General features: G+C 31.7%; 1 protein-coding gene across 1 annotated transcript in view; it reads right to left on the reverse strand.

The window, feature by feature from the left end:
* Positions 1-13,621, reverse strand: part of LOC106788589 — a 28,969-nt gene extending 15,348 nt beyond the window's left edge. The window contains exon 1 of the mRNA XM_014751995.1: positions 13,025-13,621. Coding sequence (XP_014607481.1) covers positions 13,025-13,172 — 148 coding nt within the window. The 5' untranslated portion in view covers positions 13,173-13,621. The remainder of the gene's footprint in view (positions 1-13,024) is intronic.
* Between the last annotated feature and the right edge of the window lie 1,393 nt (positions 13,622-15,014).

Raw genomic sequence — 15,014 nt, forward strand, 5'->3', positions numbered from 1 at the left:
ATAATATATGCGTATAGGGAATTAGAAGAAAAAGAAGGAAAAAGATTGACTGAGTTAGGAGTTAGGAGGCGTAGAGAGAGGGGGATAGAATGCACCGATGGAAGGGGAATAACAACAGCCGTGATTATGCAGAAATGCAAGGCGTGGCATTTGTAAAAAGGTGACTTAAGTGAAGTCTATATTGATGTTCCTGGCTCGCTATTGCTATGAACTTAACTGGTAACGTGTTGTAAGCTTCATTGCTTCGGAAATGATTTTCTTTCACAAGCGTATTCGAATTTCTAACTTTTTCCTTCCTTTTCTACCTTTTACAGCCCTTATTTTGTCTATTTTTCAAGTAAAATCACTAAGGCAATGGTAACGATAAAATAAAAGAGAAAAAGAAAAAAAGAGAGAGTGAGACAGAACCCACAGTCGATCGATAATTAAACGAAATTATACAATGTTCTAATGTTGGTATGATGTGCGTATGTGCGTCTCATATGTATGAGATACGTGGATCGAAAGTTATTGCAAGATGCGTTTGATTATGGAAGGATGAGTGCGGATGTAAAATACCTTGACAAAATTCGATACACCTTTAATAATTATTAATTAATCGAAGGAAATGTATGTGTATATGTTCCGTGCACCGTCCTCTTCGAAATCAACCGTTGAACTGAGTCATTGTCCTCTATAAAAATTTCTTTTATTAACTACATTCGTAACACACACAAAGTAAATTTAAGATTATAACGTTCTGAATTCAGCACTTTTTTCATTTTTATGTAATTCTTTCAACAAAGGTATATATGTTTTAATGTTCCTTGCGCAGTGATGACTTCGAGGAGGTGAGGTAAAATTTTCATCTAATAAAACATCAGATTAAAATTATTTAATATTCAAAATACGCTAAAAGGTATGTAATGTTTAAACCAATGCATATGTGTTTAAAAAATCTTAAATATAAATGTATCAATTAATTAACAATTATTTTAATACTCTAATACACTCTTCTTATATTTCAGTTTGTTTTAACACATATATATTGGTTGAAATATTACATTACCTATTATAACGTATTTTAAATAGAAAATAATGTTGATATATTTTTCTTTTATGTTTTTAGATGACTTTTTTAAAGTTGATTTCGTTACTGAGCCAATATATAAACATAAAATTTAGTGATAACATACATTGTTTTAAATCAGTTTTTTGTTAGACTTCGACGTAAATGTATTACTTGCGAATAGATAAAACTCTTAGGGTGGGGCCCAAGAATTAGGTTTCTTAAAAAACCTTCTCGGTTAAATAATTTTACCTTCGAACTCACCACTGCGCAAAAGCGGTTGAATAATTACATAAAAATACTAAAAATGCTAAAATCAAAGCGTTATAATATTGAATTTTAATTATTAGATGCATTATTCCATTTATACACATGCGCAACGTTCGGGAGGTCATATAAACAACTTTTAATAAAAGAATTTTCATAGAAGAGAAAGTGCCAGTTTCAAGGTGAATTTCGAAGAAGACGGTTGACAGAACATATACTCCAAGCTTTTAGAGAACAATACACATTTCTTTCGATTAATTAACAATTTTTTAAGGTATATCTAATGCAGTACTATACTCTACTAATACTTATGATCGTTTTAACGTTTATGTACTTATTATATATTTATTTTTAAATTTTCTTCATCCTAAAGATACTTTATTAATCATTTTTTTATATATTTTGGTATGAAAATAATTGTAATTTTTTGTCTAGACGTTATTATTTATTTTTTGTTGCAAAGCAAACATTCTTCGGATTTTTAGCTTTCACCGAAAGACTTCGCACGATCTAAAAAAAATATCTTTATCGTTGCGAGAATATATATCAGGTGTAGTAAAGATTCATTTGTTTTCGATAGTTTTCTAACGATAGTTCTGATAACAAAATGGATAATTACGATGAAATCGTTCGTAATTCTTTTCTCGACAGATTCACCGACATACTTTTTTTCTTTTATCACAAATCTTCATAAATTCTTATAAATATGTGAGATTTGCATTATAATAATAATAATAATATAATATCATTCATATCATTAAATATTATATGCACAATCGTTGCTAGAATTTCATTTTTCTATTTTTTAGAAAATAAATACATTAATTCCGTGAGCCAAGAAAAAATTTACGAATACGAATGTTCGCACGTTTAATCGATATTTCACACAGACGTTCCACGAACAAAGAAAAAGATTTACGTGATACGAAAAGAAAACATACAGACAGACGGATGGACGGACGGACGGACGGACGGACACCCGAGGAACGATCATCTTCGAGCAAAATAATATATTCGCACGTGATCGTAAAAATCTAAGTTTCTGACGGTCGCGCGATAGCACACCTTGCTCGTATTTTACAATATTTGCACATACGCTAATGTATTGTGCACCGTACGCAATCACCATACGTAGACAAAAATTAACGAATCTAAGTTTTAGAAAATATGTGTGTGTGTGTGTCTATGTGTGTGTGTGTCAGGTGTTATTTTCTAAAACGTTCGTCTTTATTCGAAAACGAAATTAGCTATGATATTAGATAAAGATAAAAAAAAAAAAAAGAAAAAAAAAGAAAAATAACATTAGCAATGTGGTTTTCATCTTTTTTGATGACCGACATTTCTACAATGACGCAATTACTTATGCGATTGCGATAAGCATGTAAATTGTGATATAAACTGTTGAAATTATCAGACAAATACGAGACCAAAGAGGAAAATAAAATTTGCGTGCATTATTACGAAAATAAATAATATGAAAATGATGATAAGACGTCGTTTAAACTAATTTGAAAAGAATTGGAATATGCATTAATAATATATTCAAAAATAATGTAATATATTAATTCTTTTTTTTTATGATATACCTTAACACGAATATGTTCCATATAAATTCACTTTCGCGTTCATATTACGACTGGTACATTTGGTAGCTCATACGAACCCGTATATGGGTTGTTAATAACGAAAGGGTTTACATATATATAATATAAAATTAAATATATTACTTATTATATAGACTATCAATATTATAAACACACACACACACACACATATATATATATATATATATATATTAAAAATAAGGTTACCAAACCACATATATGAATATACAAACATGTAAATGGTGAACTCCCTCGTCCAATTGGATGTCTACGTGCTTGAAAGAACGTGGGACAGGTTTTTATTGTAGGATTTGATGTCCGTGTTAAATCATAAACATGCATACGCATATTCTATACGCATACTTGGTTATACACATGTAAGAGAAAAAGATATCTCTCGGAGTACACGCGCACAAAAACGATGAACACAACCAACAAACCGTGAGAGGAGTACACGGGAGATTGGAAAGAGATAATAGGGGACTCTCCCCTTCTCGCATTCGTTTCATAGATATAATAATAAAAAAAGAAAAATAAAAAGAATTTATTTTCTTTAAGTGCGTCTCGCATTTCATCGTTTACAAAAGAACGAACGAGTTCGTCAAAAGAGATCCTCCCACACACAAAAGTACTCTTCGTAGTTTTTTTTTTTTTTTAATTCTATTACGGAAGAAACGAAGATACTCGGTGCACCCGTAATCTCTCTCTCTCTCTCTCTCTTTCTCTCTTTATTCTAATATTTGTTTCTGATATCTACTCTTTGATTTATTATTCTATTTTTTTCTTTCCTTCCACCTTATCCTTCTCTACGCGATTATTTTACTTATCGACCGAGCTGGTAATTTCCTTTGAGAATGAATATATTAAAAAAAAAAAAAAAAAAAGAAGAAGAAAAAATGGTCGGAAGGGACGATACGATCGTTCGATTTTGGTTTTTTCTTTCTTTCTTTCTTTATCTTCCTTCGAAAATGACATTTTCTTTTTATTTCGTATTAACTTACCCGACCCAGTCTCTCTCTTTCTCTCTCTCGGTAATTTCGTTTTTAATTAAAAGAAACGAAGATAAAACGAGAGATGATGATTTTTTTTATTTCTGTTATTACTTCTTTGGAGTATTTATCTTTGTCGGAAATATTTCGTTCGTTCGTTCGTTCGTACGCAACTCGCGTTATGGAGTTCGGCAATCTGTAAGTTGTAAATCGTTTGGTATGTCGGGAGCAAGTTTTCGTGAACCTTACCAAGTCCCAAAACCTGTTCGCTCAGATATTCGATAAAAATTCGCCAAGAAGATGGCGTACCCCCAACCCCAATTTTCGATTCAAACTCTCATGTCAGGTTCAACTCTTATCGCGAGATTCGATAGATTTTTAAATATTCTAATTTAAATGTCATTTAAATTCTAACAGTTTTAATATTGCGATTTTTAAAAATCAATTAATTGTAATCAAACTCCGTGCCTACTTTTGCTTTATTCCCCGTAGATTTAGACAAAAAAAAAAGAAAATAAATATATGAAAAGTTTATAAAAGAAATGCATTTTTTGGATAAAAATTGATTTGGTCTTTTCTTAAATATGGTAAAACGTTGAAACAAAAAATGAAAAGAAATGACAGTAGTATAATAATATAATAACGTAAGATCAGTTGCGCGGCCCTGCGACACTTGACAAATTAATACGTAACACTTTTAATACGTTTCATTCGTGCTACTTTCGTGGGATGTGGACAGAGATGAAAATTGCTTATCGTCGATCGCTCTCCCGAGGATCGTTTTCAATTGCATACTATCAAGCCCCGTTAAAAATCCTATTTACTCGGCTGGAAGGTCGAGACACTACTAATCATTCAGGCTACGAACTACGTCAGCTTTTTTTCAATCTCATTCACAATTATAATTTATTCCTAAATTTTCATTTTTTTCATGAAATCTTTTTTTTTAGATTTGCTACCGCAAAGTAAGAATGTTAAAATTGACTTCAATTAAATAAGATAAAATCAAATAAATGTAAGTAAAAAAAATTAAAACACAACCATATATATAATGTCGCGAATAAATATATATTTCTATTAAATGTGAAAGCACATAGAGTAATTATAATTAATGTCTCGTGTAAATAAATATAATTCAAAGTTTCTCTCGCGCTAAAGGTCTCTATTACAACGATTAATTAAACCCAAAGTAAATGAATGGTCTTACGTCATGTCAAACGTTCCTTTCGAAGTAGATTTCCAACGAGATCGGAGCTTATAACTTTTCCACGTTTTACGAAGCAACTAAATGTAAGAGTAAGTCGGATCTTAAAGAATTGTTAAAAGATTTACGTAGGTAGTAAAAGGCACACGATCATCGTAACTATTGAATTTGAAATGTCGAGTATATAACCACCTTTTACACAACGTTTTATCGCCACTCTTACGTTTCTTCCGTTCAATGCCAAACGACGTAGAAGTGCATCTCTTACTAAACCGAAAGCGCGTCATTTGTCAAGAAGAATTATTATTATTACCAACATTTAGAACGTCCTAACAAAAGATACCTTTCTTCTCAAATTTACTAACGTCTATGTGTGTGTATGTGAGTAATTAATTCTAAACAAAAAAAATTCATTTGCTTATTCAATTAGTATTTTATGATATTCTATTCTAAAACGTGCAATCTGTGTGTGTTAACCTTCGTATTAATACTTAAGCCTTTGGACAAAAATAACTATTAATATGTTCCCTGTGTCTTAACTACATTTATATTGAAATAATTATTAATATTAATATAATCTAATAATAATAAATATTAACAAATTTTTTACATATCGCTACTTTAAAAAAATTATCTCATTTTATATTTAATATATAATATTTATATATTACATAATATTTTTCAAGTTTCTAACATGCGATAACCTCAATAATAATAGTCAACATAATAATATTATATATAAATTCCTATGATCAAATTGAAAGTATTCTAAAGTGAAATTGTTATAGTGCTTAGATATCCCAGAGGTGGTAATATAAATGAAACGGAGCTTTACCTAGAGAAAGAGAGAGAGAGAGAGAGATAGAGATGATGGTGTAATTTTTCAATTACATACATTTGCCTTTGGATCTTCATCGAGTCATTAAGGGGTGTCATTACTACTCAAACTACATTGCCGAGAATATTACAGGAAGAAACGATGAGATGTCGTTTTACGAAGGAATTACTAACATAAGTCGACGAACCTTCTTACGTCGGTTCTATAGATTCTCTTCTTCATCGTCCCACGCATCCTTTTTTCCTAGCGTGGAAGGAAACAGAAAGGATTACGTGATATCTACCAGTTATTTCTTTCATTACTTATCTCTCTGTGCATGTACACGCACGCACGCACGCCTTCACGTGTGTGTGTGTGTGTGTGTGTACGTTAGTATGCGTACGTGATTATGTCTATCCTAGACGTCGATATTAACGAGAAAATAAGCTGACCTTTTCACCAACGTTTCAATTGCATTTCACTTAAAGGATGCATTTTTAAGCTACATCTATAAATCCAGTTTTCTATCAATCAGTAATCAATAATCGAATTAAATTCTCTTGTGTTTATAGTTAATCCTATTAAAATTAACATCGCGAAAATCGTTGGATACGTGCACGTCAATGTGTTTCGTTTTTTTTTTTTTTTTTTTTTTTTTTCATTTATAAATATCCCCGTAATTATATATAAGAGTTTTCTCGTTATAATATTTTTCTATTTTTGTTGTTGTTGTTATTGTTGTTATTTTTCGAAATAAATTGTGCACGAGGAAAATGCGAGTAGTGTGCAATAAAGTATATCGAGAGTTGTAAGAGAACGTTGAAGAGCCGAGGTGAACGGTGAGGAAAATTTGCGGAAGCATAGTCGCGGTGATCTGTGGTTAGGATACACACATACCAACCACGTGGTCAAATCATTTCTTTGATACGCACGTATACGAGGATAGAATCGCCTTCCTCGGGGAAAAACTAGTTGCGTTAACCGAGATCACGTAAGATGTGAGAATTATGAAAAAAAAAAGATGGACTAGAAATACTTCATATTTTCTTGCTTATTACATTTCTCTCTCTTTCTTCTTTTCTTGTGTTTTTTTTTTTATAAATTAATATACAAAAATAGAATAAATACCTATTGTATTTTAAAATATATTATATTACATATTTATTTATTAAATATATATAAAATAAAAATATCGTATATAAATCGTAAATGAATCTTCCCATTTTAGAATCCTAAGCTATGGAATGAAACTTAAAGTCGAGAAATTCCAGCTCATGGAATACTCAAAGGCAAGCATGCAAATATTCGATGCAACGACGAACGAAGGCATACCGCGTACTTTCGAGCATGTACACGCGTGCATATAACCAATACTCGCACTTGCATACTTACACATATTAACGCAAAACTCACATTTACTTATAGCAAAGCATGGATGCACTCCGGGCGCCATGATATCTAATGTAAGATAATTCTCTTTAATTATCTTAATGTCTACTATCTCTCGTAATTTTACATTTTTCTTCGCCCCCTCTCTCCCTCTTTTTTCCGTTATCTTCATAAATATTTTAAGCCTATTACGCGTACTAAAAAAAAAACTATGTCAATTTATCAACCACGCGATAATAACTTTCAACAAATTCTTTTTTAAAATATTCCTTCCGATTTTATCTCTCGAATATTATAAATAAATAAATATATATATTGATATATTATTTTTTAATTAAATTAATTATAAACCATTCGCATTATGAAATAAAATTATTGACTACTATTATATCTGTAAATTTACATATACAACAAGAGATATTACAAAAGCAGCATATATCATCCCAAATGTATTTACTATTCACACACATACGAATACGTTTGCTGGTGAAGAATCCAATTGACACGTATACACGTTCATCCTATTATCGGTCAAATAAAAATGACATAACTCTGAATCTACATAACACTTTGGGAGTGTTGAGTACTACGGAGTATCTAATCGCGAGCAAAGATCTATCCCTAAGAGTATATATATATATATATATACATACAAGTATCGGAGTATATAAGTAAGCAGGTAAGCTTTTACACACGTTTACGCACACGTTCTCGATCGATGGTATGGTATGGTATGGCATGCCTTTGGTGGTATCAAACTCAACGACCTGGCAGGAGCCCCGAAGCCGCACTTTCTAAAGGCCTTCGCCGGTTTTACAGGCTTGTCTATACTACGAGAACACGAACGTCCTGGCAGGACGTTCAAACCAAGTATCTCTTTCTCTTATTATACATACAAATGTCTATATACGTATTACGTATACGTGTGATACATACTTTACCTAGAAATGACGCTTCTAATATTCATTTATGTATCTACGTGCATATATTATATTTTATATATAGCTGGGATTGCATGTATGTATAATATATGTGATTGATGTTTTAAACATGGGTAAAGATTTCCAAACATTTAATAAAAAATATTTATGGATTGGCCTAAAAGTTTTTACCTCTGATTTTTTACTAATTAATTATATTTGGAATTCTTTTTGGTTTCCTTTTTTTTCTTTTTTTGGTTAAATTTATGTTTTAAATCGTACAATATATCTAGGCTCCATAATAATTTTATGTTAGTATGTGGGAAAAATATAATTATTATAGTACAAATGTTATATAATAGGAGTAATTAATGTTTTAAAATCGTTTGGAGAACCTTTCACCTATCTCGTACGTGTGATAAATGTTTAACGTGTAGAGGTGACATTATTAAAAATATTTCTTTCGCGTATGTGTTGCGTATGATAGGTGTTTTACGAACAGGAAACATTTATAAAAATGTGTGTGACTGTAAGTTAGTAACGCGAATGTAACATACGTGGAAACACGAAGTATTCAACCTCTCTCTTTCTATTTTCCGTTAACCAAAGATACCTGCACTTTCGTCCTATGCCGGAAGATACTTCGGTTCGAATATGTGAAAGGATGAAATCTCAATCTCGTCCTGCGAATCCTAACTGTAATTTCGAACAAAGTTAACAAGAGAAATAGAAAGCAAAAACGTCGTTAATTTTGTCGAAGAACGAATTCACCAAGCGAATTTTCTAGTTTATTTTTTTTATTCTTTCAACAATAGTTTTATTGTGCCAATCATTTTCTACGAATGAAATCTAATAAATGACAAATAGGATATTAAATACTTGAACGATGATCAGAAATATTGGATATATATTTAATTTAACATTGTTTCCAACGCAATCGTCCATGGAAATGATTAGAAATATCAGATCTCTTTTTTTCTTCTTTTTTTTTTACGAAGTATGTCAAGCATACTTTGTATGTGAGAATATATTTGCAAGATATTATATACGATACTTAAAAGATTCTTTCCATTATCAACTTTCTTCGATATAATCGTAAAATAGAAATGACATTTGATTAAAATTCAAGCTCTCCTTGACTCGAAATACGCATGAAACTAATATAAGCAAAAATATTCAAAAGAAAAAAAAACAATTTCTAAATTGATGAAATTTATTCAGTATGATTAGATTATTTGATGAATAAAAATCTCTCGAGAGATTCATCTCGTTCGTTCCAACGATCTATCGAAGAATCTATTTATTTATAGAATAAGGAAGAATTTATTAATTTCGTTGGAAAAAGAATTGAAACTTTTGTCCCGTTTCGATTTGGTCAAAGTGTTCCTTGGTCAACGAAACTCTTTAAGAGTTGCATAGACACGCGTGTGCTTCAATTCTAGAAGGTGAAAGTGATTTAGACAGCACGTTTGTTCGTGCGTTGCGACACGTTTATAAAAGGAACGTTCTTTTCGTTCGAAGGAAAGAAAGAAAGAAAGAAAGAGAGTAAAAAATATTCCAAGTCATTTGCAAAGATGCACTTTTACAAAACGTGACACTGACAAAAGAGAACAGGTAAGGAAGAAGAACGAACAAGTAAAGTAAAACGAAAGAATAGGAAAAAAGGAAGAATGAGATGATAAAAGAAAAGGATAACTTTTAAAGAAGAGATAAATTTGAACGTCCATACACCTTGTGAAATATTTATGTGTTGAAAGAGAAACGCGGAAGAGAGAATAGCCAACTTGGGATCATCTGCCTCATTTTATTATGGCCCATCCTAAATAGATTTTTATCGATATCGGCTACTGATTTATACTTCAAAAATAACGTGAAACTACTCTTCGTCGAACTTAATCGGAAATTTACTTGTTCTATAATTTAATCATTTTTTTATTTTATTTTATTTTATTTTATTTAAATGTGCCAATATATATTTTTTCTCTATAAAAATCATGTCAAAAAAAGGAAGAAAACATAATGCTAATATAACGATTTCAAATATTTTCATTATACTATAACATCTTCGTCTTGTTAATTGTGCGTGTAAAGTGTATTCTATTATTCTACGAATTTGTATAATGAATAGTATAATTAACAGCATTTATCTTCTTACACAATGTGACTCAAATAATAAAAAAAAGGAAAATTTAAAGAAAGAAATGTTGCATTCACACAGTGATATTGCTGAAATAAAACTTAAATAAATATTGTTATCTCTCGAATGATCGTGTAAAACCGAGTAGCGACGAAGAGTACCTTCTCGAATGCAAAGGATTAATACGCGGTCATATTCTATTCGTATGTATGTATATCAGAGAATTGTTTTCAAATATATTAACATATACGTACACATATATTATAAATAATAGGATCCGTAGTATAGTATAACACAACCTGTTCGCATTTTCCTCTTTTACTATACCTTTTTCTTTCAGAATCAGTATCTTTCTATATATAAGAAGAAGGAATGGGTAGGGAAGCAAGCAAGCAGCCAACCAACCAACCAACCAACCAACAAGCCAACCAGCTAACCAAGCAGGCAGACGACGTCGTTATAGCGAAGATTAAAACGTCAGGTACACGCAAGCATAGTTGGAGTTTCATCGAGCTTAGAGAAGAATTCTGATCGTCCTTGCTACGAATCACGAAATACTTAAAGTCCTTCTCCCTTTGATCCCTCCCTTCTTCCCTATCCGCCCTTTCCTTTCATTTTTTTCTATTTCTTTTTCTAACAATCGTAAAAATGCATGGGGTGAAACTTGAAGATTCGTGCAAGGATACAAAAGATACGAAGTCGAAGATCGCGGCCTTTTGAACGAATGAATGCGCGCGTGCATACGAGCACCCACACAAGAAGAAGAATAAGAATAAGAATAAGAAAAGTGGCAATGTAATAACGAAACAATCGTCGTGTGCAACCTAGCGTAGCACTTTGCTCCTCTTTTTTCTATCCTATTCGAAATAAACGTTTAAAAAGGGATCAAAAAGGAGGGTGAATTACTCCTCTGGCACGTGCTATTTAAATATCTACTTATCTTTATTAAACTAGTTTTGCAAATATTTATCTTTTTCTTTTTTTCTCCATACTTTAGTAGACTTTTTTTAAACGATCATCTTTTTAGCTGAGGATTAATAAATATTTTCTAATATTTTGTAGAATTATAAATAATATAGGAAAAATCGAATATATTTCAATCAGAAAATAATTCCAACATTTACGTCTATGTTTTAACGATCCTATAAATATGTGCATCTTTTAACGAACGCTTGTATCGTCTAATTGCCTTTGTACTATCCATCCAGGTGACGTCTATTGTTAATTTAATGTCTCTTTTCCGATGTTCATTGATTATATATATATGCACAATCGATCATTCGTATTTGTACAATCACAATTATTACTAAGTTTGTATTATTATTAAAACAAAATATTAGTTATTGAATTTACAAAATAAAAAAACATGTTAAAATCAAAACTATCTTTTAACTCGATTAATATAAAAATAAATATCAATAATTATAAGTTTAATAATCGAATTATCGTACATCTTCAATATTTGCGATAAATTTCGATTCGATTTTGATAGAATGGTATGTTTATATAGATAGAAAATTCCCGATATGGTTTAAGAAATTCGATCAAAAAAAAAACAATATGAATAATAAATTGAAAGAACGATTTAATCAAGATTGGCCATAGAGTTTATTACATAATCCCTATATATATACTATAATCCAAAAGGTATATACTACACCTATGTATACATAAAACCATTTCGACTAAAATTGTTCTCGATAAAGACAATATTAAATTTATACACATATTTCTGTTTAACAAATAAAAATACGAAAATAAAATCTAAAAGAAGAAAAAAAATGTGTAATTGTAGAGAATAAAAAGATAAATAATACGTATGTATAAATTAGTGATTTGTCGAAGGGGAACGATCACCATAACGGTTCTAATTGCGTCCCTGACCAACAAGAGCGGATCCTGTATCAATTACTTGTTCTAACCGCAATATGACCTATTATTGCAAACTTGCTACGAGTTTGCCGACTGTTAAAACTCGTACTTTCTTTTACTGACAGTTATATTTAATCGCGCGCGTGTTATATATTGATTAGAATTAAAAAGAATTTATTTTATCGCTTTCTTTCAACGCCATTTTTCTAATTGCCAACAAAATCACTGAGACTGATCGGTAAAGCGTATATTTTGATTTTTATATCGAATTAACCATCTCTTATAAATTTAAAACCACGTATTCGTATGCATGAATGAGCTGAAAAGTTTTTAACCTAATATAAAATTAAATTAATGTATTAAGATAAAAGAGATTTCGTCTCGTGCGTCGATATTTGTTTTTCTTTTCCGGTTTTATATTTTTTTACCAAACAAATATTTATATCTTCCAAGAAATTTCTCGTTATACGGATTATCTGGAAAAAAAAGATACATCGAACGGGAATTCCTACATTTATCATTTTCGAACCGGTATATACATACACGTTGTATCGATTCGAAGTACCGTTCAAACGAATACCACTTTCGCGCCTTTGACATGCCTTTCGTTTCGTCCTATCGCGCTACTAGTATTTTACATTAACTTCCTATGCACGCAATAAATCTTTTATCTTCTATTCTAACGTTAAAACGACTAAATCTTTGACATGCGATAATAATAACAACACAACGAAAAAAACGTATAAATTGCAATATAATTAAAATGAAAAAACTCACCCTTGTGTCTGCGCCATTGTTTGTAAAGTACCACTGCAACGGCAGATAAAATGATGGTCGTTAAAAATGTCCCAATCACGGCACCAGCCACGCTTCCTGTACCAAAACAGGAGGAGGCATTATTATCCTGCGATCCGATGTCCTCCATGACCTTTTCTCTCCTTCTCTCTCCCTCTCTTTCCTCCTTCTCACCTCCTCTTCTTCCTTCTTCTTCGTCTCTTCTCGCGAAAGTACGCGAATCAGAATTTTCCCGCGTACATATCTAACAACACAAACACCAAACAACTGTCCTGCTAACTTTAAGAGATTCACGATCTGTTCTTCTACTTTTTTCGATTATTCACTCATTTGTTTATTATTATTTATACGTTTTTATTTTTTGGAATTCAATTATGCTTTAAAAACCGATCGTAAAAAGTCATTAAAAACCGATGATCGCGTAAGAGAACATAACACAACTATATGTTCTTTATCTCGTTTTATTTCTCACACTCCGTAGATTATTGAAAAAGGAAGGACGTTTCAACGTGATACGTAAATAAACACCATACGCTTGCAAGGACGACGCGCGTCGTACTGACTGAAGCGAGCTACGAAGTAAGTAAAACAGGTAGGTACGCAACAGGTGCTTCTGACTCCCGATTGGTGGGGGCGCTCGGAATCCATTGGTGGGGATGACTAATGCGAGATGGATCGAGCGAATGAGCAAACGAGAGAGAGAGAACGGCAATAGTACGAGAGAGATAAACAGAGGGAAATGTAGCGTGGTGCTCCTTCCTTTACATCCACACGAGAAACAGCTTCCCGAGTAAGTAGCTACGCGAACCTGCTTCGTTCTCCTCCTCTTCCTCCTCTCGACAAAAGCTCCTTTCCACGTATATGTTCGCAAACCTGCCCTTTTTTTTCTCCCTCTATCTCTTACTATCCTAAAGAAGAATACATATAGCCATAGTCTTTAAAGGATAAATAAATAGATGTGACATGCTCGCGACGAGTAGAAAGATACGATGTTTGTTTTGATCTCGCATAGGACACTGGCTCTTTACATTTCTCGAAATAATTGTTAAGATTTCAATGTTAAAAATGTAAATAATAACGTGTATGCGCCTATATTGCATTTACATGCATATTTTCATCGAATTTTTTTTATTTTCTCTTCTGTTCTTTTCTTTTTGCGTAAGTGGCAAGGTTCGAGCTGCAATAATGCGAATCAACTCATCGTTTGAATAACCGGTCTTATCGCGATGCCATATCGTAGTAAATATATATATATATATATATATATGTATATGTGTATGTACGCGTTCTACTAGGAATGGCACGCGTATTACCTGCCTACCCGTTTTGTATTTTCAATGAGCGCGAAACTTTCTTACTTCGTCGTCTCTCTCAATGAATTCCCTGTTACGTTGTCGCGATCGGGTTAAATCGAATGAATACTTTACGTTAAAATGTGGAATTTCGTATGTTCTCTCAATGCGTATATAACGAGTAAATATATGTTTCCCCTTTTTTTCCGTATCTTGCGTCCAACGTGGTTTAGTAGGTTTCAAATATGTATTTGTATGCGTATATATGTATATGTTAAAATGAATTTTTCGGTTGAACAGAAACGGTATGCAGGAAAGATAAAAATGAAGGGAACGGAGAAGAGGCATCTTGGTCGTGTCAGGAATGCAGGCGGTATGTGTTGCGTCCATTATTTCCCTCTCCCCGTAATCATCCCTTCTTCTTTTTTTTCTTCGTTTTCTTTTTCTTCTTTACCCACAAATCTTCTGTTTGTGTTCGACCATATATAGAGAAAATTGGATATATGCACTTCTTCCACTCGAAATATTCGTTCGTTGTTCTACATACACGCGTACTGTCGATGTCCTCTTTATCTTTATTATTTTTTCTTCCTCTTCTTCTGTTCTTTATATTCTTTTATTTTTTTAAATTATTTTTTATATAATTGTAACAAATTACATGTAATTTTTCAGTCATCTTT

The sequence above is a fragment of the Polistes canadensis genome, unplaced genomic scaffold (assembly GCF_001313835.1).
Source record: "Polistes canadensis isolate GaletaPanama2010 unplaced genomic scaffold, ASM131383v1 scaffold_144, whole genome shotgun sequence".
Classification (NCBI taxonomy): domain Eukaryota; kingdom Metazoa; phylum Arthropoda; class Insecta; order Hymenoptera; family Vespidae; genus Polistes; species Polistes canadensis.